This window comes from Lissotriton vulgaris, chromosome 1_1 (assembly GCF_964263255.1).
Source record: "Lissotriton vulgaris chromosome 1_1, aLisVul1.2, whole genome shotgun sequence".
Taxonomy (NCBI): domain Eukaryota; kingdom Metazoa; phylum Chordata; class Amphibia; order Caudata; family Salamandridae; genus Lissotriton; species Lissotriton vulgaris.
In genome coordinates this window covers 2,090,689,833-2,090,717,565 of record NC_141685.1, presented here as the reverse complement: position 1 = coordinate 2,090,717,565, position 27,733 = coordinate 2,090,689,833, and the positions used below count along the sequence as shown (strand labels likewise).

Below are 27,733 nucleotides of genomic sequence, written 5' to 3'. Positions count from 1 at the left end.
TCAGTTCAATCCAGGTAAAAGCGTCCCTGTAGAGCAAGGTGGATTCCATCCTCCCGATCACCCTTTTGAAGTCCTCCAGATGGATTATATCCAGATGGACCGTTGTCGAGGATTTAAATATGTTCTCGTAATTGTCTGTGCTCTGTCCCGCTGGACCGAAGCATACCCAGTCCCAGATTACACTGCTCCGACCACTGCCAAACAGTTGGTTCGTGAATTTTTCCCACGATACGGCATGCCTCGTGTCGTGTACTCAGATAACGGTCAGCCATTCTCGTCTGCCCTAATGAAAGAAGTTTCCTTGCTACTGGGATACCAGTGGAAGTTCCATTGTGTCCGACATCCAGAAGCCGCAGGCCTTGTAGAAAGGCATAATCAGACATTAAAGATCCGCCTTGCCAAAATATGTCAGGAAAAAGGGGTCGACTGGATAGTCGCCCTGCCAGTGGCACTATTCTATATGAGAATGGTCGCCCATTCAAGATCAGGGCTATCTCCGTACGAAGTGGTCTTTGGCAGACCACCGAATATGTGGGGGACGCCCATTCCTAAAAAGATAACCGATGTTGATTCTAATATGTTGACAGATTACCTTGCCTCCTTGATGTCTGCACTCCAATCATGTCGTTCACAGGTTGCCGCAGCCTTCCCTGACAACACCGATGTGAAGCCGCATGACGTCCGCCCCGGGGACGTTGTCCTTGTCCGTAACTTCGACAGGAAAAGCCCATTGGAGCCCCGCTGGAAGTCTCCGAAGACCGTTCTTCTTACTACAAAGACCGCAGTCAAATTGGAAGGCAGAAAGGGGTGGGTCCACCTAAGCCATATCAAAACATTCCCAGGACTGAAACCGGAACAAGACACACCCACCCCCACCAAAGACTGTGATAACAAAGACTTTACCGAAGTCAAAAGAGAAAAGACTCCTCAAGAACAATACCGCATGAAATTACGATCTAGCAAGTCAGACAGTTTAATTGTTTAAGTCCTCCCCTAGGTGAATCGGTTAAATAGTTTCTGACATGTATCCCCTAGATCAAGTTAGAGAGAGAGAAGAAAAGAAAAGAGCATATTGCAAATCACTTCGTAGTCACTGCATAGTGACACTAATAATTATGTTTATTCTCAGTATTTTAATGATTGTTGCTAGCATCTTATTACCTATCTACTATCCTATTTTCAAGCGTGAACAATCTGCTTACAATGTCTCTGCTGAACACACTTTTAGTGAGTTACCTCCTCATGAGCTCTCCTACAGACTCGCGCTGCGCAACAATACATTCATTAGTATGTTACACCATTCTCATCAAACTAACAATGCTACAAATTGCTGGATATGTGGCCGACTCCCTCCCTACCAGAATTACAAGGGAGCCCTGCCTCTCTTTCCGTACCCGTTCTCTCACAATGGCTCCTGCGGAGCATGGTTTAAGATAATTAATTCTTTAGATCCCGACATCGCTGTTTTCGATGGGGGTTGGGTTTGGGGAAACCTGAACTTGGTCCTACTAGACGTCTGTTACCCGGATAAGGAGGGACTCCCCACTAGAATAGGAACTGATCTAGAAAATGAAGTATATGGATTAGGTAATTATACAATTAGCCTTATGATTCTTACTGTCGAATCCGAAGCCACACCAGTTCTACCCATTATGTCAGTACTGCCAGTCACTGGTGAATTATGTATCAAGAAGAAAGGTTCAGTACACTTAGGTCATAGTAAATGCACTACTGTGGTCGAATTCAGTGATGATGGAAAATCATCTTTCAAAGCTACCAGTCATTCTTATTTTGTGTGTGGTCATACCGCATACATTCGTCTACCTCCAGATTGGGATGGTACCTGTTACATTGCATTCCTCCTACCACCTGTTTTTCTAGCTCCTTCTGATTACCATAGAAATAGCAATCTAGTAAAGAATAGACCCAGAAGAGATGCCCCCCTTGTCGACTACACAGAAACGGCATGGGAACAGTACACTGATTTTAATAAAGGATTCTTTTTCTTTTTAGGCCCTGTCCAGAATAGTAAATTAATACGCAAGTTAACTAGAACACTTGAAGCCGTAGTAAATGAAACTACCTCCGCCCTAGGTAACTTAACAGAAGAGCAGTCCGCTATGCGGGTTGTTGTCCTTCAGAATCGTCTTGTAATTGACGTCATCTTGGCAGATAGAGGTGGAGCCTGTAAGGTCATCGGGTCAAGCTGTTGTGTTTTCATCCCACAAAATGCACCATCTGTATATCAAGCTATCACCCGTCTCCATAAGATTGCAAATCAGATACATCAGATTCCAGGCACCTGGACTTGGTCCGGTTGGTTCTGGACAACGTTAACAGCTTGGGGATGGAAGATCCTATCCTTCCTAGGCATTGGCCTAGTCCTAGTATTCAGTTGCTGCCTGTGCCTGCAGTGTGGGCCAGCGATTTGTGGACTGTGTGCCACCTCTTGTATTGAACATTCCAGTTTTCATTCAAAACGTAACCGAAAGAAAGAAGAACAAATGATGTTACAAGAACAGACTGATCGGTTCATGAGGATCGATATTTCATGAAGGGTCCGTAGGGAACAAGGAGGGAATGAGGAAAATTAAATTTTGGTCATGATGTGTTCCCTAGCGCGTACCCCACCGACTCCATGTACCAGCTTAAAGTGCATGTAACTTCCCTCCTGTGCCAGCTATGAAGACGCAAATACATTTGCGTCCACCGTCTACCTGTCTTCTTTCAGATCCACCATGAATGGATTATATAGTCCGTTCCTAAGTATGCTATGCCACCGTCTTTTTGTAGTACACTTTTCATTTTTCCTGCTCTAGCCAGAGTAGGCCCTGAATTCCTACCATCTGAACCTCTTTTGTGGCTCCTGGCTCTGCCCAGGCTACTTCTGTACTCGTGAACTCTGTCCTACTTTCAGCGCGGCCCCTCGCGCTCAGCTCAAGCCTGCTTTCTGCCAAGACTGACTATAACCTTCGAGTTATCTGTTCCGCCCCCCGAGAATACATTCCTGCCTACTAGATCCTGTAAACATCCTCTCCAGCTGCAGAGCCAAAAGGGCCGACCTGTCTTAATGCAAGTAATTCATAGCCTCCGTTGCCATGCTTCCATGGAAGGCCCCGTGCCCCCACGCTTCACATGTAGACACTTAGGCGCTCATACACGCATCCACAGTTAGCATAGAGTAGCTTCTGCCCTAGAGACCTTTTCCGCCCAGATAGTATAGTTCCTAAACATCAGATATCAGATATGATAGAAGTACAAGTTGATCTGACATGCCAGACTTCTGTCTCTTTCCGTCAGTGTAAATGTCAAGTCCCCTGCACCCCGTCAATCACACGTCATGCAGCTGCGCGCGCATCCAAGCTTCCGATTTTCTGCTGACATTGCAACATTCTGTTAGCACCACCCCTTGGTGCCACCCATTTGCGTCACCTATCAGTGACGTTTCTAGCACACACCTCTGGTTCACGCCTAGTTTACGCCTCTTGATGATGTACTAGTACCACGTGTATACTGTTATCTTGTCTTCTCTCAGCTGTTACGCCTCTTACATTGACTCCTATGTATAAATCAAGTATATAAGCTATGTATTGATAATAAACTTCAGCGCTCTATCCCTTCTGACACCCCTGTGGTGGTCAGAACATGATATCCTGATTCCTTTATGAGGAATAAAACCCTTAGAAACTCTAACACCACGGACTCTGTTTTCTTTCCTTCTGATTGAGTTATTATTGATTAAGTACTTACCTGCATAGAAATTAAGAGAGTAAATTAATTATTTACGTCAAGACATGGACAGAAAGTACACCCAGCTCCCCTGACCAATCACAAAGCTGCAATGCAGTGTTGTGATTGGTGAGCACCCAGGCTCCCCTGACCAATCACAACGCTGTAATGAAGCATTCTGATTGGTTTTTAGCATACTGTGCAACGCTCAACCAAGGAATGGGGTCCTGGGGTTGTTCTCCATACAGGCTGTAATGCAGCCTGAATGGAGAATGGGGAACGTGCGCATGACTGGTTTGGGCGGCCTGAGTGGGTCGACTATATAGTCATTGTGCATTCAGGAGTGGGCAAACCACTCCTCCCCTGCCCTGCTCTGTGAGCAGAGCAGCCCCACCCACCCGCCAGCAGAGAGGCAGTAAAATATAAAATGATAATAACTCTAAGTTATTATAATTTTATGTTTCTTCTTCCTCGCACTGCTTAAAAGCAGTGGGGCGAGGCTCCTCCAACATAGCAGAGGAGCCGCCTCTGGGTATGTTAATGACTATGCTAGGATGAAAGCTGTTTAGCCCATTCACTGTTCATAATCTACCTGAATATTACTACCATCCAGGAGGTAAATGTCAGCAGAGTAGTGCACCAAAAACACTAACTGCACCATTTATTATGTGTGGTTCTCAATGGAAGCCAATAGTGTGAACACCAGATTCTAAATCCAGTTTTTCACAGTTATGATATAACAAAAGTGGGAAACAAATTGTTTTTAAACTGTTGATACATCACCAGAGAAAGTGTTAATTTCTCTGGTGTTCCCTGCCTCCCCTGGGTCTCCAAAAACTTGAGTTTAGTGACGTAGTGTCACCTGACAGGTTTGTCCATCTTCTCCTATGTCTTTTAGGACTCCACAGAACCGAGTGAGGCAGGAGAACAGAGACAGAGCTTTTCCTCCACCAACTCTCATTTCTTATATAAGTTGTGCGTCTGCAGATACCCATGGCCGAAAGGGATCCTGATGAAATGAATATGCTTTGCTATTTTGTTTGTGCATTGTTCCATGTAAGTTAGCATTCGCTGCATCATTTTATGTTTAGCCACCATTTTGAATCATGCCCTTTGCCATTTATTGTCTCCTTGCAAAGCAGGCTGTGGAAAGTTTAATTTCTCCAAGGTTAGACCTTGCTCTGCTAATGAATACACTGTTCCTATTAGTGCACACCTTTCCCACTAGATAGAGGTCTTCTCCCACCAGTCTAGTGGCAGGCACTGACAGAATGACCTTGGGTAGGAGATACTGTGTGCCCGGCCTCAGAATCGAAACCCATCCTACTGTACTTCTTTGTGTTAGCTGCACCTGCTCGGAAAATTCCATTATGGGCGGGTTTTCCTTGGTTCTGAAATATGCTTAATGTATCACTATGTTTGCTGAATTCAGTCTACTCTGCAGCACTCCTAAGCAACGGGGCAGACGGGGATCTACTCGAGTGTATCTGAATAAACATATATTTTGTTTGTTTTCTCTACTGTCTGACTGACTCTTCATTTGGTATGGAAGGCTGAGAGGTGGTCGTGAGTGACCCTAAATGGGCCACTTCCTTCAGTTGTCGCCCAAACAGGGACTCCTTCGGGTGAGTGACCCATTCCCTCCCGCGGATGGGTGGGGAGGTCAGGCTATGATTGGGTTGGACGGACGGATCAGGGATCCCTGCATGAGAGAGTTCCTGAACTCACAGCTGCCCCTTCTGTCCCACCGGACGGTGCCTTGCCCAGTGGTCTTCCTGACTGGAGTCCTGTACGGCAAAACCCTAGGATCTAACCGTTTAGTCCCAAAGGCAGCAGTGGAGAATACAGTTGTTTGACCTGCCTATATCAGGTGAGTTTGTTTTGGTTCTTTGTGGATATGGTACTATTTTGGTTTGTATTTGGTACGGTCTGAGGACCAATTTTGGGGAAAAGTGTTTGCAAATACTTTGCCAGGCATACGTAGTGAACTTGTTTTCTTTTGAGAATGCCTTGTCTCAGTAAACTATGTTGTTTGGGCTGTTGTTGTTATTTTACTGATGCTCCAGTCAGCCAGCACCTCCAGGAGGCACTCCGAATTTTGATATGCATGTGAAGTATGGTCTTGGCCCTATTATGTTTAGTATATTATGGCACAAATATATGAGGGACAATGCCGAGTGGCAGTGGCCCTTGACGGGCGTTTGCAAGAAGAAGTATACAGTCTATGTTTGATTCCCTTCGAACGTGGCAAAAGGAGGCTAAACAGAGGCAAATGACAGAGGCCCAGAAGGGTAGAATGCAGTCATTGACTCAGAAAGCTGTAGCACATGATAAAAAGAAGCAGGAGATAGGGGTCGAACGCAAAGATAGGAGGTTTTGATTACAAATTGATAAATCTATGTAGCCTGAGAAGAAAACAATGCCTTTGTGGAAGAATTGCTGGATACTAGACCCCCAACCACCATATGCCGCGCAGAGGATATATCCCACTTTTCCCTCACAGGCCCAGCTACCCGGTTCTTCTGTCTCTACTGTTACTGTTCTGTTACTATTGATCGGACTGCCTTGGCCACAGCACCTCCTATCCTTCCTTTGTCCTCGCCGTCTGCGGCAACTATGACTGTTAATACTCCTGCAACTCCTATTGCTTCGACTTCTCTTTCACCAGCCCTTACACCTTCAACACAGCCAGTAGCGAAGTTTGTGCCTGTTACTTCTGTTGCTACTTCCCCTTTGTTCTTTCATCCCCGATATTACTGAGTAGTGGGACACCAGTATGTGGCCTTGAGGAGCCAGATTGGACGAAATTTAAGGAAGGCATGGGGCAAACGTTAGTGCAATCTGATGTGGGAGATGAAGAGAAAAAGATAGTAGCTAATCAGGCTAACCTCGAAATCCCATTTACAGTGTGGAGGAAGTGTGGAATATGATGAAAGATTATGAGCCTTTTGTACAACAGCATACCCCTAAGCACATGTTGGCTATTTTGATCTTTGGGAGCAGTGTTTCAGTAATGCAGCACCGCAAATACTATATGATATTAAGAATCACATATATGTTTCTGATATGGCACCCGGTCAAGTTTTTGGTAATGTTACGACATTGATTGCTTACCGGGGTAGGCTGATTGAGAAGAGCCCCACCACGGTATCCCAGTTTCCCATGCGGGAGGTTCACCCTATATATCACCCCGACATACCAGAGTTAAGGGACCAGCACAATGTTGTTATCAGACAAGGTGAAGCAGCCCATTTCCAAGAACAGTGGGTTTATACTCCATGGAAAAAGAGTGAGGTTTGTCCCTTAAGGCTCAGTTACCTGACCCTAGGAAAAATCCTACTGCATATTATAAAGAATTGACTGAGGCATCCTCTTCAACAGTAATGACGCTTGTGGATATTGAAACGTTTTTTGGTTTGCTGGTTCCGGTTGATATTTGGAGACAAGTGCACACACAGGATCATGTTGCGGAATTGGGTGGTACATGGAATCAAATAAAAGCATTGGATCAGGACAGGAAGCCAGGTGATAAGCCTAGGGAAGATTGGGACAAGTTATTGGCTTGTCATCAGAAGAAAGATGAGAGTGTGTCTGATTTTTTCACTCGGTTTGAAACTTTGTTTCGGGATTATAATGGGCAGGATTTGTCTATTGAGGGAGGTGTCTGATTGTTTTATAATAGATTTGTTTTTTCAAATTTGCTTCCAGAGATTGCTTCTTGATTGCAGGCTTCCGAGATCACCTGGTCAACCTCTTTGGCTTCTGTTATTTTGAATATGGCACAGTATTATGAGCATAGGGAAAATGAGGATAAGGAGAGGACGGAGAAAAAGCACAAGGATTTGAAGACAAAGGTGTTATTGCAGCAGGCTTCTAGAGGGAATGGTAGAGGACGAGGTGGATTGGCCCGACAGCTTCCATGTACTAACAGGAATACTGCGCCTGTATGGCCGAATCAGTGTGCGTTTTGTAAGGAGGAGGGACACTGGCATATCAAGTGTCCTGTGCAGAAGGTGGGAGACGAGGTTCTCATGGACGGGGTCATGGAGCTGGAGGAGCAGACAGGGTTCAGAATGCTGCGGCCTCATAGGGTCGTTCTGATAATAATTACTTTGATGACCCTCGGGGCAGACAGTATTATCATGATGAATATGGCACAGATTAGGTGACAGGAATATCTTACAGCTAGGACAGCTAGGGACAGAGTGAGGGACTTGTTTCGATACATGTAGATCAGCGCAGTCATTATGTTACTGAGAACTTGCATGGTTGAGCTAAGGAATTTTTGGTGGATACAGGTGCAATGAACAGTTCATTTTCTCGCTCTTTGGTCCTTGGGGCGGCTCTGGCTGGCCATATTAATATTTCGGTAGTTTTTATTTTTTTTGCAAAACCTTTATTGATCTTTACAAAAGTACATCATTATTGACTTCAGTACCCAGCATAACGGAGAGGGTTCTGCTTACTTCTATCCAATAGTCCTGCAATTTTATGCAGCTCCATGCTAAGTGTGAAAAATCTGCGCTGTCTAGGCCGCATCTCCTGCATCTATCTTCCATTTATTTCGGTAGGTTTTTGGGTGTACCGGTTGTAAGCCCCATTTCAAAACCTCTTGCTTTGACCATTGGTCCTTTTGTTGACATCTAATTGTGGCGAGAATTGGATGGGTCTGGATTTATTGAAAAAAATGCATGCCTCAATTTATTGTTCTCTAGACGGTGTCTATATGACAATAGGTCCGGATGTGGTGTGCGCTAAGCAGTGTCTGTCCAAAGATGCACCACTTCCTGCCGAGTTTAAAGACGTACCACCCACTCTGTGGGCAATGGGCGAAACAGATGTGGGATTGTTGCTGATATCGCCTGTTTCGTTGCATGTTAATGATGATGCCATTCTACCTCGTGTCCCTCAATATAAAATACCGCAGGCAGGAGAGCAAGCCTTTTTGCAGATCGTACAGGATTTGATTAAGAAAGGTGTGTTTGAGGAGACGACTGCTAATATTTGCAATAGCCCTATTCTTCTTATTCTTAAAAGGGCACCCCCCAGGTTATTCTGATGACCATGAAGATGTTTATCGTTTTTTGATCGATTTGCGTGAAATTGATAAAATAGTGATTCCCCAGTTTCCTGTGGTTCCTGAAATCACCACTTTTCTGACAATGATTCCCTCTTCTGCTAAATTCTTTTCTGTCATTGATTTGAAAGATGTGTCTTCAGCATTCTTATTCATCCTGATAGCACATATCTGTTTGGGGTCACCCTAGCTGGCAGAAGGTTTATATTCTGTCGAGCTCCTCAGGGCTATACTGAAAGTCCAAGTATCTATAGTCAAGCTGTGAAGGCCCAATTGTATTCACCTATGCTTCCTGTAGGTAATGTATTGCTTCAGTATGTTGATGACCTCCTCATCGCTCCTGACACAGAACAAAGTTGCAGGGACATTACAGTTAAATCGTTGTTGCACCTAGCACACCACGGACACATAGTGTCCCTTTCCAAATTTCACTATTGTCGACAGAAGGTCACCAATTTTTGTCACCTACTGTCTAACTCTGGAGCATATTATTGTTAAGATGCCCATTCCTCAAACTCAAAAAGATGTGCATGCTTTTATTGGCATTACTTCCTACTGTCGCCTGTGGATTCCAAATTATTCCGTATTAACCAAACACCGGCTTGCTTTGACTACTAAAGATGTGTATGAACCCCTGCCTAGGATGCCTGAATGTCAGCAGTCTTTTGAGCAATTAGAAAGTGCACCTTGTACGGCTCCAGTGCTTGGCACGCCTAACTACTGGAAGCCATTTGTATTATATGTCCATGAGACGGCTAGTTGTGTGCCTTCTCTTCTAACACAAAACTTGAATATAGAAAGGCCAGGAAAGCCTTCCATAAACAGATATGGAAAGCTTGTGCCTCATATGTTGCCAACAAAATCAATACCAGCAATAACCCCTCTAAATGATCTTTACCTTGTTAAAGGATATGGTGAAATCACCGTTGACAGTTGATAACAATATCGTTTCCAATGCCCAATGTGAAACTTTGGCCACCTATTTCATTATTAGAGTGGTGGGCATTTATGACAGCTTCCATCCTAAGAGTGAGGCTTTATGCTTGATGAAGGGAGCTCTCTCTGGTAGTGAGTCTCATTCTCTCTTCGCTTTTCCATCAATCTAGATTGATGGCCTTAAGGCCTTGTTTGTTAAAATGAAGTCAGGGTCTCCAGATGACCCCCTCAAATCGGAACTTTTTGTTAAATTCCAAGAATGCCTGCTCCCCAGCTGCCAGAAACTTATTAACATAAGCTCAAGGACAGCAGAGCCGCCGCAATACTGGAAACATGCTGAAGTCATTCCTCTATTAAAGAAGCCATCATTAGAAGCCTCTAGGCAGGAGAATTATTGCCCGATCTCTCTCCTTTCATTCTTGGCTAAAATAACGCAGTCATATGTGAATACCATATTAACGCAATATTTGGAATCCCATTCCATATTGGATTCATTGCAAATGGGTTTCTCCCCAGACACAGCACTGAGTCAGCCCTACTGGCAGTTACGAGGCAACTTAGAGCTTCCATGGATGAGGGCGGTACGGCTGCACTTATTAGATCTTAGTGTTACCTTTGATACAGTCTTGCATAACATCCTGCTCCTTCAGTTGCAGGAGATCAGTATCCCTGGAAATGCCCTCGCCTGATTCTCATCTTTTCTATCTGACAGGTCCTTTCAGGTCATTGCCCCTCCCTTTTACTCTCAGACATACTCACTACACTGTAGTGTTCCTCCGGGGTTGGCATTGAGTCATACCCTGTGCAATATTTATATTCGGCCATTGGCTGTGGTGGCCAAAACCCGTAATATTTCTCTGGTGTCATACGCGGACGACACGCAGTTGATACTATCCTTTACTGAGGACCCTAGCCAGGACGCCTCCAAATTTCGGGAAGACCTATCTGTCATAGCTGCTGGATGGAAATGAATTGCCTCCAGCTTCTTTGTTCTAAAACAGAGATCCTCCTATTAAGTAGAGACTCTCATCTCTGGGATGTCAAATGTGCCAAAAACCATTGTAAAAAGCCTTTGCTTTCGGTTCGACAAGGCCCTCTCTTTTGAGGGCCACGCTAAGTCTGTGGCAAGGACTTGTTTTGGCCTACTGCGCGGCCTCAAACCCATTCTGGGTTTGTTTGATCCCCACACCCGCCAGTTGATCGTCCAAGCTACTGTTTTGGCCAGTCTGCAATAGTCTGCAGCTTGGATCTAATAAGTCCATAATCAACAGGATACAGTGCACCATGAACTCGTCAGCCTGAACATTGTTTGCCCTGCCTAGACATAGTTCTGTCTCCGGTCTGTCCCGTCACCTTCATTGGCTGCCCGTAGAGCAAAGAATCGAATTCAAAGCACTCTGAATAACACACAAAATTATTTCAGGCACTGGCCTGGTGATTCTGAGCAATCTATGTCTCCCTCAAACTCCGACATGCATTCTTCGCTACGCTGACCTACATCTGACACACGTGCAGCGGTTCTGTAGGTCCAGAGCAGGGGGAGGCTCATTCCTGGTGCTTGCACCCGGTCTTTGGAACTCTCTGCCACTTTCTTTCTATCAGAAACATCACCAATCTCCTGTCCTTTAGAAGGGCTGTGAAGACCTGGCTTTTCCAATGATCAAGTAGCTCCTCTTGCATCCCCTCCTCTGGCTTTTAGCTGGTACGCCCCCTTTCTGGGACAGCGATGCGCTCTATAAATCCTATAACGTAACATATTTGATGCCTCCCACAACCCATTGGTAAACAATCTGCCTTATTCACAGTAACCCACTTCTAATTATAAACATTACTGAGAATATAGCATGCTATGTAGTTTAGCAGGTCTTTAGACACCTGAACACGACAGTACTGTGGTGATTACCACATTTCTCTGTATACCATTCTAAATGGTTTTACATTTTTAACTGTTATTTTACATTATTTTGATAAAGAGGCAAGACAAGTGCTTAGATTGCTACTGCCGGAAAGGCACAGCATTTTTAAATTAGATATAATAGAAGCCTGTTGGCCAAAATTGATGTATGCGTTCCAGATTGAAACAGTAATTTAAAAATGAAAATTATCTGTTCTGTTTTGATTTTAATGCTAATTTCTGGGTACACACTACATGCAGATATGTGAAAGAACTAAGTTGAAAACGTGTCCCTTTCTTATCAAGGAGGTGATTTATTTTACTTAAAAAAATTCAGACTTGATCCCACCTGTTCTTGTGCCACAGACAGAACGAGAGTTTGACTGCCACAAGTCGGCAATATTCAAACTGGATAAAAGCCTATGTAAACATATAAATGAAGTAGTAGAGAGATGTACATTTATGAAACAAGGTCAATCACCACGTGAACCAGTAGCAATGTTTTATTGCACCTCTAAGATAATTAGCAGATTCTTGTAATAACAAGTCAATTGAAAGTGTAATGCTCAGAGACCAACTAGTCCAGAAAGTGTACGAAAGAAGGCTGCAAAAGAAGCTACTGAATACTAAAAACATTGCTACACAAAGCCATAGAAAAGGGCAGAGAATACTAACTAACGGTTGAAAAGAATGCTGAAGAAATGATAGCATTAAAAATAACTTACTTAAAACTGGACTGCAATTGTCTCAAATGCAAAATTAAAGAACATTTAGCCCACAATGACAGTTGCCTTGTGAATTTGAACATATGTTGTAGATGCAACTTGAAAGGACTTTGCCCCCGGATGTGCAAGGCCAAAAGCGACATTACCACATATAGACCCAGAACAAAAGTTAATCAACTGTCAAAAGTAAATAACTACGTATTCAAAGAAGACATTATCTTACAAACCAATGAAGAAGTCACTTGAAGAACAACCCTTATAAGAAATCGTAGTGATCGCTGATTCAGGGGCACGTTTCACTCTAATCAGTAGAAACAACTGTCCCTTATTTTAACAATACAAGTTAAATCCCACCGATCTGACGTTGGTGGCATAGGGGAGTACACCTATTGATGTCCTAGATTATTTTGATTTTAGACTCGCAAGTTCAAAATGCCGATGGGGAACTCAGGCTTCGTGAGGATCTGCTTATCCTAAATACTGCCATTTGTATGAATACATAACCTCTTGCCTAACATTTGGGAGATGCTGATGACATTAAGGGGAGCCACGTTATTTTCCACTTTATGTTTGTCACCAACATATCATCAAACCTCTTTCCTGAATCCAGGATGCTGCCTTCATTTATCACTCCTAAAGGATCCTATAGGTATAATTACATTCCATTCGGGCTTGTTTTCACAGCTGCTGTATTTTAGCATGCTATTTATCAGTTCTTCAAGCATATCCCAAAATTAACTTACTTGCAAGACAAGAAATTGGTAAAAGCTATAGCAGGAGATACCACACCTCAGAAAAAAGATCAACTTCTCTCTTTTTTGGGATCACAAATGATGGAGTAAGGTTTCATAAGTAACCAAACTTGCTCGGATTCAACCCTCTTGAAGTAACATGTAATAAATTAACCAACATGTCTTGTAAGTACTAATAATTGCACCAAACAACATTTCTTTTATGTAGGGGAAGCTTGCATATTTGTTTTACTAATCAGTAACCCGGTGTCCTAAAATGGCCACCAAAAACGCTCGATCTTTTCTGCGCATGCGTCTACTGAATCTACGTAGTATGACGTACTTTGCTTTTGGTGGGAATTCTTTGCAGCTGCGCAGTGGTGCCAGAAATGGGGGCTTTGAATCTCACATCCTAATGCATATGCTTTTGCCTAAACTAAACCTCATGTGTTTTTCTTAACTGCTAATGCAATAGATAAAATAAAGTAATGGGATTAGAGGAATAACTGGTATACAGTGTATTCATTTATTTTCGTATTCTTACGTGTCCTTCTTTGACTTTATTATTAGCTCCTAATTGAGCCTGAAGGATGACTTATACCGCCATCTTGAAACCTGAATACGCATGTCCTGAAAAGTACTGCCAGACCTCGAGCTATGTCATTGAATGAGTGCCAAGTCCCATCTTACCAGTGATGCACCTGGGAACCTAACCTTCTGACCCGGAGAAGAGAATAAAATAAAATAAATTGTTTTACATTGTATATGAAATTAAATGAAATAATGCTGGGCGGAAAAAATTCATGGGAAATAAAGTTACGGGTGGGAATTTTGAACTATTAAGTCAATGAAAATGAGATCACACTGGTATGGTGTGAGGACCTCTCCCCGTCTATCTGAACAATCAAATAAAGGAAATACACGAATTTGCAACATTGGGGGGTGGTACATACCCTGGAAATTGGTATAACTAAGGTAGGCTCAGTCAGTTAGATTGTTCAACTTGTCACAGACCTGTCACTGACCCAACATATGCTGAAGGAGAATCGAAAGCAGAGTGCTGGTTGAGCACTCTGACAGAAGAATCAGGAGTTTGCTGAGGGAGAAGAATCGATCTACCCAGTCGGGGTCTGAGAGTAGGTATAGAGAGGGGTGTAACGCTGGTGCTGCACTTAACGGAGGTTACCTGTCCGGTCCCGCACCTGTCCTGTTGGCTCATGATTAGTCAGGTGTCTTTTGCTTTTCCAGCCCTTAGCCAGGGGTTGGTCCTCGCACCATTCTAGGTAAATATAAATCCGTGTGGTATGTCCTTGTACTGTTTTCCCTTCTTCACCCTTCCCAGGTAGCAATGTCTGAGGATTTAATTAAGTCTCCAAAGATTTTTGCTTTGATGATTATTCTTATTCTTGAGAAACTGTAGAATAGTCTGTACTGGTACTTGACTCACAAAATATTGCATAGAAAAAGTGTTTAAAGTTGCCCTGAGTCTGTGGTTTATTTATGATAAAAGTAAAATGTCATACTACCTATTATTCTAACTGCCAGATCCATGTTCCTCAGTGATTAGAAAAATAAGTGACAGGAAATTGGTAAGTTATGGTGTTCAGGTATAATTAGGCTGTCCGGTTTTAGGTTTAAACCTATAATAACCGATAAAACCCCACTGGAAGGGAAATAGCCCTCACCAGTGTAAATATATAAACACAGAAAAAACCCCTGCATTACCAAAACTAAATGCTGTTCAAAGACAGGAAAAGGTGAGTGAAAGAGTTGTTTTTATTTCCTCCTGAATGGGCCAATACAGTCTAATTGTGTTATATAAGGTAGCAGTAAGAAAGACTGGGCTAACATTACTCTGCTTGAATTTTGTTGTCTAGGGATGTCGCTAAAATATTGTTTCTTAATCCTTTTTCAGTTTTGTGGTCTTTGGTCTAAAGATACAGGGGTTAGAAGCATGTTTTAGGTGTTGTTTCTGTATTTTATAAACTGTAGATAATCAGGAAATATCGAAATCATATTTGATTTGTTGGCTATGTGTAAGTCTTTCACTGATAGAAAAAATTTAGGTTTCATAAAAATATTTCCCAATATGTACCATCACATTTACCCACCGAGAATGGATAAAAACCCTTGATACAACAGCCCCCATTTTCTAGTGAGTCAGGATTGTTAGTACGAGAATTGACAAACAGCCCGGCTTTAAATATTCAATGCAAGGTATAGTGACAGGTATATGTGAAAAGAGTGCAGTCACAGAGAATCTGGGATACTGGTGAAAACATGACTCTGGACTTTTGGAAAACATTGAATGCAGTGTCACTTGGAATGCTGCTGCAAAAAGTTCTTACCAAGTTCAACAAAGATTGGAGTGATATTGCTTGTATTTGCAGTGATTCAGCTACGTATATGAAAAAGTTGTGTGATGACCTGTCAAAATCAATACCTGAGCTGTAGTGCTTCCCTATAAGAGATCCTTGCCATTTGTTAGATGGCAATCTGAAAGTATCTTTACAATCTTCGGAGTTAATGAAGAATGCTATTGACTTTTTAGTCCATTCTGGTGCCCTGTTTTGTTATGCTTGGGAACTAAATCACAAATATTTCTAATTTTTTGCTTTGTGTTGCATCGAAGAAAGAGTCATCCCAACTGTGTCACTTAGCCAGTGGTTCTCAGTCCTAGAGGCCGTGAATGCTATATTATCCATGTGGCAACCGTTTACAGAACTTTTGCTGAGTGATGATGCAAACGGCAAGAAATGTGAAGATCTTTGTTCACATATTGATGGCGATTTGGAAAAAAGTACACTCTACTGCATTCTTAGATTTTTACAGGAAAGCATGATTGCAGTAGTGGACATAATAAACGAAACTAAGGTCTGAAAACACCCTTGTCTGCCAAGTGTTCAGCATAATTTGTGTAGATGTGAAACATCTCCTTGAGAGTAAGCTGGGTGACATTTTTAGTGACTTTGGCACTGCAACATGTTCCATGTTAGAGTGCCTGCCAATTGGTAAGCAAAGAAATGTTGAGGAGCAATTCCGGATCTTTTATTTTACAATGTATGAGAAATAGCCCTTCACCAACCATGGCATTTGAAGTCAATGAAGCCTCACGGTGGTACTCTGCACAAGTTACAGACCCCTTCCGTAAAGGGAAATTTTCTCTGGAGTTTCAAAAGTGCTGCCTCATTTTTGACCGCTTCAATAACTCTGAGGGCATATGCGCACAGTTCAACGTTTATGTTGCAGAACATGTCACAGAGAATCACAATCTTCAGGTGCACCAGTATCGGTATGCAAAACTATGCCAGTGGCCAGAGAAAGCAAATTGTGTACTGGCTATTTTCTTGTTGCCTGTCTCAAGTGCCAATATTGAGAGGGCCTTTACACAGATAAAAGTTTACATGAGAAGAAAAGAGCGAACGTGCATAACCAAAGACTCACTGTAAAAGTATTGTATGGTGTACTACGATAAGCTTGATTTGTAAAAATGCATTTGGACCTCATATAAGCTCTACGTACACTGTCTATATACCATGCCATGTCAGTGCAGAAAGCAAGCAATAATAAAAGCAAAAAGATCCATAAACACCGGAAAAACACTGTTTCTGTTGTTTTTAATGGCTCGAAAATGTGTAACCACTGATAACCACTGTTTTTTCAAGGTATTGAAATTACTGGATAACACTGAAAAAACCCCACCAGAATTTACCAAAAATAAAAACTGAAAACAGGAAAGCCTAGGTATAATTTATAAAACTCCTGATAGGCAGAGAAGAGGAGAAAAGAGAGATTACTGGTTTAAAGTGTGTTTGTTTATGGGCCCAGGTGAGTATGTTGTTTAGAAATATCCTAAACTGGTAATTTCGCGCCATCACAAAGTATTACTCACGCATTTTAACACATTTCTCTGACAAAACTGTCAACATGGGTAACATTGCCACTGCACTGCTTTAGAGCTTCATGACACAAGGAATAAGGGTATATTAACTACTGCCCTCTGCAACATTGGTATAGGTGCTGTTCTATCTCAAATTAGGGACGGAAGCAAGGTTATAATTGCATATACATTTAGGGCATCAAGAGATGGAGAAAAATCTACACCACCTTCGAAAAAGAACACTGATGTGCTGATGGGGCTGGTTATGTCAGGAGGTACATTTGGAGTATGGAATTTGTTGTGAGGACAGATTATCACCCTTTGGTTGATGTGTTTATCACCAAAGTTGCTGGTCGGCCCATGGCGAGGATATGTGAATATCATAAGTGTAACATCCCCCAACTACATTGAAGGGCAACTGGACAGACACACAAAATTAACTAATGTCAGTAGACATGGTTAGTGCAATCACGATAGAACTTTGTGGTGAGTTTATGCTATTTTCAAGGCCAGTAACAGCTTTTTTTATTGGTTAAATTTAAAATCTCATTCACTATCAATTTAATTATTAAACTGAAATTTGGTATGTTAAATTCTTAAATTCCAAACTTGTCATCAAAAAAGAAAGAGTGTCAGATTTTATGTAGGCATTTATCATTTTCAGAAAAGTATCAAGAAAGTTCCAAAATCTCTCTAAAATAAACTGGTCCATGTCTGCTTTAGTAAGAATATTCTCAAGCTTCTTGGAGACTATCAACACACCATGTGCCCACTGAATATGCACAGCACTGCGACTGCCTATTTCTAATGCGTTTTACTATGTATGCGCTGTAATACATAACATCCGTGTTCGAGTTATAAATCCTGATGTTAGATATTCCCAGAGTTATCTTTTGAGTATTCTTGTTGCTTCACTATGTTTTGTTTTAGGAGGTCGACAGATGCTTCAATGAACTAAGTATGAGGTGGGGTGAGTTGGGAGAGGGGACCTTCAATGGTTTTACAAGGAATGTTGTTTTATGTAAAATGTGTATTTTTCTTTCTGGTTCTAGCTCAGCGAGCCTTCCAACGATATGTCACTGAGCTACAGACCCACAGATTTGGGTCAGTTTCAGAGGCAGTGCATGCCCGGGAAGGAATTTGTCCCACTTCAATATTACTATTCCACCTACCCATATAATCACAATACTATCCTTGAACACTAATGGTCTTTTAGACCGTATCAAAAGGTCGGCTGTATTACGTTACATTAAAAGACTCACACCGAGTGTAGTACTATTGCAAGAAATTCACCTACTGGGAACCAAATACCCCTTCCTTGCTAGATTACTTGATTGGTATGATAGGGCCTTCCACTCAGGCTTCAAGTAGGGCGCTAGTAGTGAAACCCTGACAGTGACTAAGGTGCGTGAAGACCCCCAAGGGTGGTACATTGGAATTGAGGGCCGTATGGTCTTCAAACATACAGCTTCTTCTCATGTTATGTGCCTCTGCAGCTGCTGTAACCCACCGTCCAGGTGTTACAAACTTTGCTGGTGTCATTGCCCTTCGGGACCACACTGGTTAGAAGAGACTTCAATGCTGTGCCTGACTCCGAGCGGACACCTCCACCGACCCCCTGGGCCGGTGCTGACTCCATAGGCCTTTGCAATGCATGGCATGGCATCTTTTGGAGCGAGCATACACCCATAGATCAGTAGCCGATGGAATGGAAGCTCGCATTGATCTGATGTGGCTGCCCAAAATGGATCTCGTAGCACTGAATTCAAACCGGATAGTCCCACATGGTCTCTCTGACCATGCTCCTCTCCTGACTGAGTGGATGCCCATCCGCAGATGCTGCATCCCATCTGGTGATTTAGTTTATGACACTTGAAGAACCTTGAATGTGTCTCCTTTATCGAGGACGAACTCCAAAACAACTTTCCAACTGTGTTGTCTAAAATGATACTTTGGGCCAAAGGAAAAACCCTCACTGAGAGGACTGCTTAAAGGATATGTTCGTAGACCGGAGTCTGCACAGTATGAACAAATAACTACCCTGGAAAGTAAGATACTCACTCTGGAGTGCCCAACTTGGGGGAGACACATCGCTTGCTGAAACTAGTGTACACTGAGCTAAGACAGGTCTCCCTTGAGGAGGCCAAACTGTGCTGGAGAGCCTCAACTCAGAGAGACTACTAATCTGGGAGACAAGTCCAGTAAATTACTGTACTGGCTGGCAACATGGAATGTGTTCACCAGAGTGGTACCTGAGATTAGAGACCCAACAGGTGACCTTCGAGGGGAGTTACCAGAGAATGCCCAGGCGTTTGTGGCATTCTAGCAGGATCTCTATGTGCCGGCCCAGTGCTGCCGCTGGAAAAAGAAATTCCTATTCTCCATGACATCCCTCTACCCTCAATCATGCAGTCCCTAGCTCAGGACCTGAACTGGCATCTGGCAAAAGAAGAGGTGGATTTAGCTATCTCTGCACTCCAATCGGGAAGACCTCTGGATCAGATGGGTATCCCATCGAATACTATAAGAGATTTTGCTCACTCATTGTGCCCAACTTACTAAACGTTTATTGGGAGGTTATACAACACGGTTTGTTTTCAGCCGATCTTGACTGCTCAACTATTGTGATTATCCCCAAAGGAGGCATGCCCCTTGACCAATGCTCTTCATACCCTCCCTCTCACTCACTAATGTGTACATTGACAACTTTGCCAAAATGTTGGCGACACACTTGACTCGCACTCTAACCTACCTTTTTCACCCACACCAGTGTGGATTCATGTTGGGTAGAAGTACCCGTCATTGCATTCGACAAGTGCAAGTGGCACTTTCCCAGTCACAATGAGTTGAAAGTAATTTATCTTTACCCCTTGTGGATTTTCACAAAGCCTTCAACATAATCTCATGGGAATTTCTGGAAGCAGTCCTCCTGAGGGCAGGCTTTGGAGTGAATTTTCAGAGAATGATTCATTTGCTCTATCACAACCTGATGGCCCAAGTCTGGGAACAGCATCCTCTTGGCCCCTTCCTGATCCATAGGCGGACGCTTCAGGGTTTCCCCCTCTCTCCACTGTTATTCACTATGGCCATCAAGCTGTTGGCTCTTCTCATACAATGCTACGTGTGGATACAGGGGTGGAAATGGAGAGCTGGTATGGAAGACTGAGTGGCTCTCTATGCCAACGACATCCTACCAATCCTTGTGCCTCGATGCCAGGAGATCCTTCTTATTTATGGGGCAATACAGTGCTGGAGGGCGTCCCTGCGCCTGATTCGCTGGGACCGCAGACTAACAGAACTTACCCCCTTATGGCGGGGCACATCGCTCTGGCACCTTTCTGCACTGGAAGGGTTCCACCAGTGGGGTTGAATAGGCATCACATACCTGGGGAACCTACACCAAAATGGCACTCTCGTCCTTCCAAGAATTAAAAGAACATTACTCCCTAGTGAATATACAATTTTTCCGGTTTCTCCAAGAGTGATATGCTCTGGGGACACACCTAACCCCTGACATTCAACTGCCAGAATATAGCCCCCTTGAGGCACAGGAATTAATGGGGTTGCTGGAAAAAGAAGTAATAACCCAGATCTGGTGCTCCGTGATTGGTTAGGCACTAAATGTCCTTGCCGCAAGTGATGAACTTAATGGGTTGGTGACCTTGATGACACCAACTGAAGGAATGCTTGCTTGGGCCCCTGGGAACCGGCAATGTCTGCACGGTTAATCGTGATATAGGTTAACTATCTCCATTTGACCTACCTGTCCGGGGCCGCATACAGCAGTTGTTCACTGATGCCCATCCCATTTGTGCGCGCTGTAGATTACCCACTGCTGAATTCTTCCATTTAGCATGTGACTGCTCCAGAATGAGACCCTTTTGGAATGGGGTGTAGCGGGTTGTGTCGGAGGTCCTTGGACGCCCCATTGAGCTTACTCCTAAGATGATCCATTTGGGACTGCTAGAGGAATTGGGTGGCCCTCATGCTGAGAGATTCTTCCTGGGTATGGCTTGTTTAGTGGCTAGGTGAGACATATTCTGTCTCTGGGAGCAGCTGAAGCCCCCCTCGTTATCAACATGGCCCATGGTTGTCGACTGGTGTGCACAGCAAGAAAAGCCCTTATATGAGGCCCAGGGATGTCCTCACAGACATGAAAAACTGTGGGGGAAGTGGTGGGCTTATCATGAGTGGGAGGAAGTACGTGTGGACTGCTATACCTGTAACTGTGAATCTGAACGGCCATACTTCTCCTTCTTTTCCTTGTACTGCTCTTATTGTATGGATAATCTTCGCTGTACTGGTATTTTTAAAATGAAATACATTTAATTATAAAAATATATATATTTTCGAGATTCTACTATTGTTCATACAATCATCACCTAGGCATACAGTTTATGAAACTGTTCAATAGACTAGCGTAACAACTTACCACGACAAAGATTATTGACAAAAGCACTGCTCAATGTAACCATAGTTGGAAGATCTTCTATGCGTGGCAGTTTGATAATCTTTTGGCTGGCAGAGTGTCCAGCCAAAAGTTGCAGCTCTCCTTCATCATATCGACTACCAATTCCAATGGGAAATACAGAAACTCCTGCAGAAAATTTAAACACAATGCTTTTTTAATACTTTTTAAGTTAATGGAAGTACATTTTGCAAATATATACTTTTTTATCTTAGAAGCAGGGTCTGCAGTTTGGCCAAGTAAGTAATGGCTTCAATGGTGGGCTGACTTTTGTTAATTCTATTTACTGAATATTGCTTTCACATTTATTTATAATTCCTATTTACCTTTTTCTTTCTTATATCGACATAGGGTTAACTTTGGAAATTGATAATAGTGTAAAACAGTGATTCACAAACTTTATAAAACCATGACCCACTTTTTAGAATTACAAACTTTCATGACCCACCTGACATGAGATGGGAAGATTTGGATTTGGGTGCCATTTTATTATTAATTACGTAAACGGGAATAATCACAAGATTTTCAGTCAAAAGACTAACAAGAAATTACCAAAATTACTTCAATTACTCCTGCACTATTAAAATTACGCCCAGGCCGAATTACCACCCGATCCGCTCATCACACTGAACATAGATGGAACCACTCGTTCACTGTTGATGTTTCTTTCATGCACTGCTTCACACGCTCACTCAGCCTTGAATACAGCTAAATAAACACAGTTAATGTCAGCATTCTAAGTGCCTGATTCACAAAGGGCATCTGCACTCATGGCAGAGGCCCTGCAGTCATGGTGGAGTCTCTGCACTCTGGGCAGAATCTCCACAATGAGAATTCTCATTGCCGAGACTCTCCCATGACTGTGGGACCTCTGCCACAAGTGCAGAGACCCTATGTGAATCAGGCCCTAAGTGTCTTAGGTAGCTGGGATAATCTGTGCATTCTAATCTGAGTGCTAACTTGGCCTGTATTAAATGCAAATGAGGTGTCACTATTTGGCAAAAGACAATATTTGAAAGATTCAGATAAAAAACCTCTATGGTATGTGTGAGCAAAAAAATTAAATGATGTATAATTACTGTTCATGCTAGCAGTCTGAGCTGCTGTGTGAACTGAATCCAAGGACTTTTCAGTCACTACAATTACTGCTATCTTTGATGCCCCAGGTCTTCCTCCGTGTGCTTCGGACATGGCATTCTGCACAGCAAACAGCACTGCTTCACCTACAAGCAAAGAAAACAAACTTGAAATGACAAATGAGTCACCTGAAGGACCAGAGAAAGACTGTTGAGAAAATAAACACATTTAGTAAATCAAATTACAACTGCTCAAACATAAAAAAGAAACACCAACAATTTCGACAATGCACAAAAGTGATTTTAGTGGGCCAAACGGCTAGATTAAAAAGCAAGAGTGAAAGATGGCCTTCAAATATTAGTGAAAGGTCTTCCTATGTATGAACTCAACATCTCTTAGGCCATGGAGACCTTTACATAATATATTCAGACAAGAACTTCTTACGCTGGGAGGAATGCATGGGCAAAGGGAGATACTATTGGGTGAACCGCTTGCTGGTAAAGGGGCTGATTAACAAAGCATTTAAAGACTATGGAGCATTATAATACAAAAGTACTCTTAAAAGGCACTCTCGCATGCCTCCCTCAATCAGCCTAGAAATGTAAAACTCCTTACTTGAAAAAGTGCAAAAGGGGCCCATTCCTTTTATGTGTACTAATTGTCTATGACTATAGCCAGAATATCTCATTGTATTCCCGTTTTAGATGTGTTAGGGCTAATTCATAAAGGCAGATAAGAGTACATATAGGGGTACTACAAGAGTAATAATTTACGCACTGCTAAATGCCTTAATGAATTAGTCCAAGTAGCTGTCATCTAAATGTAAATTTTAAAATGTCAACAGTCTACAGCAAGGAAGTTGTATGCTTACATACCACAGGTATCTCTATTAAATATCATAGATGCAGATTTTCAAATTTCCTTAAGAACACTAGTTATTTGTCATGGGAGCTGACATGAGTACACTGGCATACCTCTCGCCTTTTTTACAGTACAAAAACCTCTATCTATGCGTATCCACTGATGTCTTCAATTCAAAAATTGAAGGTATAGGAAAAGAAGCAATTTTAAAAGCATTTCTCAATTTCTTCTCACTAGAAAATGGCCATGCGACATGCTGCAACTACAAGTGGGCAGTGTTGTACTCCTCATGTACCACTCTACTTCAAAGTTATTATATTATACTTCAATAAACTAATACACACTTTCAGTCTGCAATCTTATGCTTACCAAATGTTCTAGTTTTTTTATATAAACACCACTAGATTGTTGGTATACAGAGCACAGTGCTGCAACATCAATGACTCTGATTCATTTTCTAACACTCATTCTTCCCCCAAAAATATGATCAGTAGTTTCCGTAAAAAAACATGTGCTTACACCTAATTGCTTTGGCACCCAGGCAACAGTACTTCTTCAGAGAAATGCAGAAAGAATAGAAGTTCACCAGCACCAATAGAAAAAGTAGAAACAATAAATTTCCAAACCAAGGCCCTCATTAGGATTGCGGTTTTTCCACATCCTCCGGGCAGGCGGAAGTGTCCGCCGGCCCGGAGGATGCAGAAAAACCGCTGCGGAGACTGCAAAGACCCCCGCCAGATTAGGATGGCTGGGGGGTCAGGAAGACCGTCCGCCGCTTTTCCGCAGCGGCCGCCTTACGACCGCGGCGGAAAAGCTCTAATATGGAGGCGGTGTCTAACAGACACCGCCAGGCATATTAGGATGGGGGAACACTGTTGCCTTTCCGCGGCGGCTTCTCCGCCGTGGAAAGGCATACAGAGATTCCTCTGGGGGCCCGTTGCGGGCCCCCAGGGTGACCGGGGGGTGCACATGTGGGGTACCTATGGTACCCCCCCGTGCATTTGCATGCACAAAGCAGCAGGCACCGCGCGGTGCTTGCCGCTTTGTGCATGCAAATGCGATGCATGCATATTTAACCGTGCGGCGGGTGCTGCTTCAAGCAGCTTCCGCTGCAATGTTAAATATTGAGGATGTGACCGCCAGGGTGACGGTCACATCCTAATCTGCACGGAGGGACCGCCGCTGCCCCTGCGGACGGTCCCTCCTACTCTGGGGTGACGGACGGACGCAGGTCCGTCCGCCATCCTTATGAGCACCCAAATTAGTAAACTAAAGAAAGTGTAGTTGATAAATTGAGGAGACCAAAATGACAAAAATGGATGAGAGGATCATGACCTTTGAACTTTTTAAGAAAATGTCAGAAACTTCCATAAGGAGCAATTGGAATCTAAAAGTTAATATCATTCTCTAGTGTGTGGGTGACATTTGGCACCATTTGAGGCTCACGCAATGAAGTGTGAGTAATATACAGCCTAGCAATTCACCCCAGTCAACAGCTTTACCTTCAGTCTGTCAGATGGAAGATAAAAGTTTGGAGTCCTTAGGTGTCATGTTAGGTTTCTTTATGTTGAAATGTCAAATAAGGGAAGGATATGGAAACGTACAAAAACAGAGCAATACTGAAGACATTTCTAGAGAGAGGAGAGGGCTAACCTGTTGAAATAATAATATAATTATACAAATTCAATTTAATTAACAAAAGGCAATGCAACATAGAAGTGCAAAAGTAGTTGTGGATTCTCTTCAAAACAGGGAGATGATAGGAGTAACAGTGAAATAAAAGGAGACAGTAAATGATCTGAAGTGAGAACATATAGTACTGTAACTACAGTTCAAATACAAAAAATGCAAAATATGAAATACACAAGAAAAAATATTCTATCAATTAAATCTGTTACTACAGGAATAGCATTAAATTTGTGATTGTGCAAATATGACTAAAACAGTGCATCACACAAAACTATTATGAAGTAGTGCCTAAACACGTTTAAGGAAGCTTCTTGCACCCCAGTAAGGGGTTGTGAAAGACCAATTTTTATTTCCAGCATGAATATGTGGTGTCTTCTTTTTTTCCTCAAGGGAAGAAGCATCCTGTAATCTGCTTGTGTTTACGAGTGGCATTTCCCGGAAAGCTCGAAATAGAAATAGTAATCTTTCAATAAGGCAGAGAAAGTGGCAGAAAAATAAATAATGAAACCTACATCCCCCACATTACTACTAGGGGTGGGCATAACTCCTGTAGTTCAATGTAGCATAATCACATGGAATTACCTAAGAATTCTGCAAGATTACACAGAATTATGCGAGAAAAGTGCCTTTCTGCACTAATGCAAGAGAACACAACTAGCGAGCGCAAGCAGCCACCCCCTGGCTGTTTAGGGGATTTTTCCTCAACTCTCGCATCTAGCACTGCTTTCTCAGTGCAAATTGCAGCCTTATGTCCAAAATGGATGGGAGGAAGCATTTTGAGCCATGAAATAGTTCTAAATCAAGCAAAACGCGAATAGAGGGGGGGGGGGTACGATTTTTACCCCCAAATTACCCTAATTATGTGAACAGGAGAAATCGCGTTCATATCTGTAATTCCATATCAAAGAGTAACACATAATTTTCCATATTACTACGATTACTGTGGCGTAATTGAAATTCCGCCCAGGCTCAATTGTTACAAGATAGAAAATTAATTAACACTCATTGGGAAACAATCAATCACAATGAAATGAAACAAATAAAAACATGAAAAAACAAACCTAAAGCATACAGATATCCACAATAAAATATGCATCATACTTTTATCTGAAGCAATACTATACCTATTTTACTAGGGCCCTCTTCTCTTAGTGTAATTTTGTCAATGGCATTTAAAAGATCCTCTTGCGTTTGTGAAACTTTCCATGAAATCTCTAAAGTGGTTGCCCTTCCGTACTGCATTACTGACACTTGAGTTGTATTGACACCTAGTAGAAAGAAAAATGTAAAATAAACGTTCTTGAAAATGAAACATAAAAACTTGTTAGAAGGCACTTAAGCTGAAGAATGGGTAGTATGCTGGAAATTGTTTATTGGCCTCCATTACTTATTACTTTTTAAGATGCTACAGTGAACTAAAGACAATATCCTAAATCTTCAATTTGAAAGCCATACATTTGGGTTTGTGCCTAAATCAGAAGTACAACTTGTGTGGAAATACCACACTTTTCAGTGTACGCATTGTGAAGGAAATAAATGCTACATGGTGCTCAATTCAGTATGGGCAGTCAATACTGCATCTGGTAAATACCACTATCCACTCTTTTGGTATGTATATATATATATATATATATATATATATATATATATATATATATATATATATATATATATATCTCTATATATATATATATATATATATATATATATATATATATATATATATATACCAAAAGAGTGGATAGTGGTATGTATATATATATATATGTATATGTATATATATATTTTCTCAATTCCTCATGTCACCGAGCACTCCACACAGCTCTATGCAGCCCGAATGCCTCTCCTCGCACCTGCCTCTTGCACTTGCCCATGTGCTTCTCCCTATTGCTTCTCCCACCCGTGTCCTCCGTGTTGCTTTACCCCAGACCATATGTTGCTTTAGAACCTATGGTCCCCCGTGTATCTTTTGCTTTGTATCCATCTTCCCCACCTGCTGCTTTCACATCCCCTCTCATGTTGCTTTGGGGCAAACCTCCTCCGTATTGCTTAGCCATTCATTCTGCACCCTCCCAATGTTACTTCGCCATTTCCTCACCTTTCTCCATGTTGCTTCCACTTCCTCCGCCCTCCTGCTTTAAAACACACACTTTGTTTGTATTGTTTTCTTTCTAGTTACCAATCTTGCTCAGATCAGCAACTGAAAAAGAAAAAAAGTGGCAACATCATTTTGTATTGTGGATATGCATGGTGCACCAGCCTGTAAAATGACACTGAGGGCCACGTCAAAGGCTTTTATATATATATATATTTTTTTTATTTTAGCCACGCTACACATCTTTCAATTCTATCACTACATGCACAAGCCGTTCTTAAGTTTCGGCCTGTCCCTTTTTTTAACTTATTATATGCTGAGATACCCCTCAGGGGGTGATTCAAGCGCTATATAAGCCCATAAACTAAACTAAACTAATTCACCAAGACATTGTGAACACCAAGGCATTACTTATGTGTCAAGTAGGTAATGTAAAAATATGTTTTTTCCACTTGACAAAAATAGATTTCTTTAACATGTGCCACAGCCATCCAGAGCTGCAATGGCAGCCATGAAAACTTTTAAAGTGATTTAAAACGGCACTGCAATCTGCATCTGACACCTGGCCTTT

The 27,733-nt window shown here is 42.4% G+C and overlaps 1 protein-coding gene across 1 annotated transcript in view; it reads right to left on the bottom strand.

Moving 5' to 3' along the window:
- VWF (von Willebrand factor) overlaps positions 1 to 27,733 on the bottom strand; it is a 1,126,314-nt gene that overhangs the window by 464,900 nt on the left and 633,681 nt on the right. The window contains exons 30-32 of the mRNA XM_086921215.1: positions 26,192 to 26,335; positions 22,520 to 22,663; positions 21,405 to 21,569 (exon numbers count right to left, since the gene is read on the bottom strand). Of these exons, the coding sequence (XP_086777341.1) occupies positions 21,405 to 21,569; positions 22,520 to 22,663; positions 26,192 to 26,335 (453 nt within the window). The remainder of the gene's footprint in view (positions 1 to 21,404; positions 21,570 to 22,519; positions 22,664 to 26,191; positions 26,336 to 27,733) is intronic.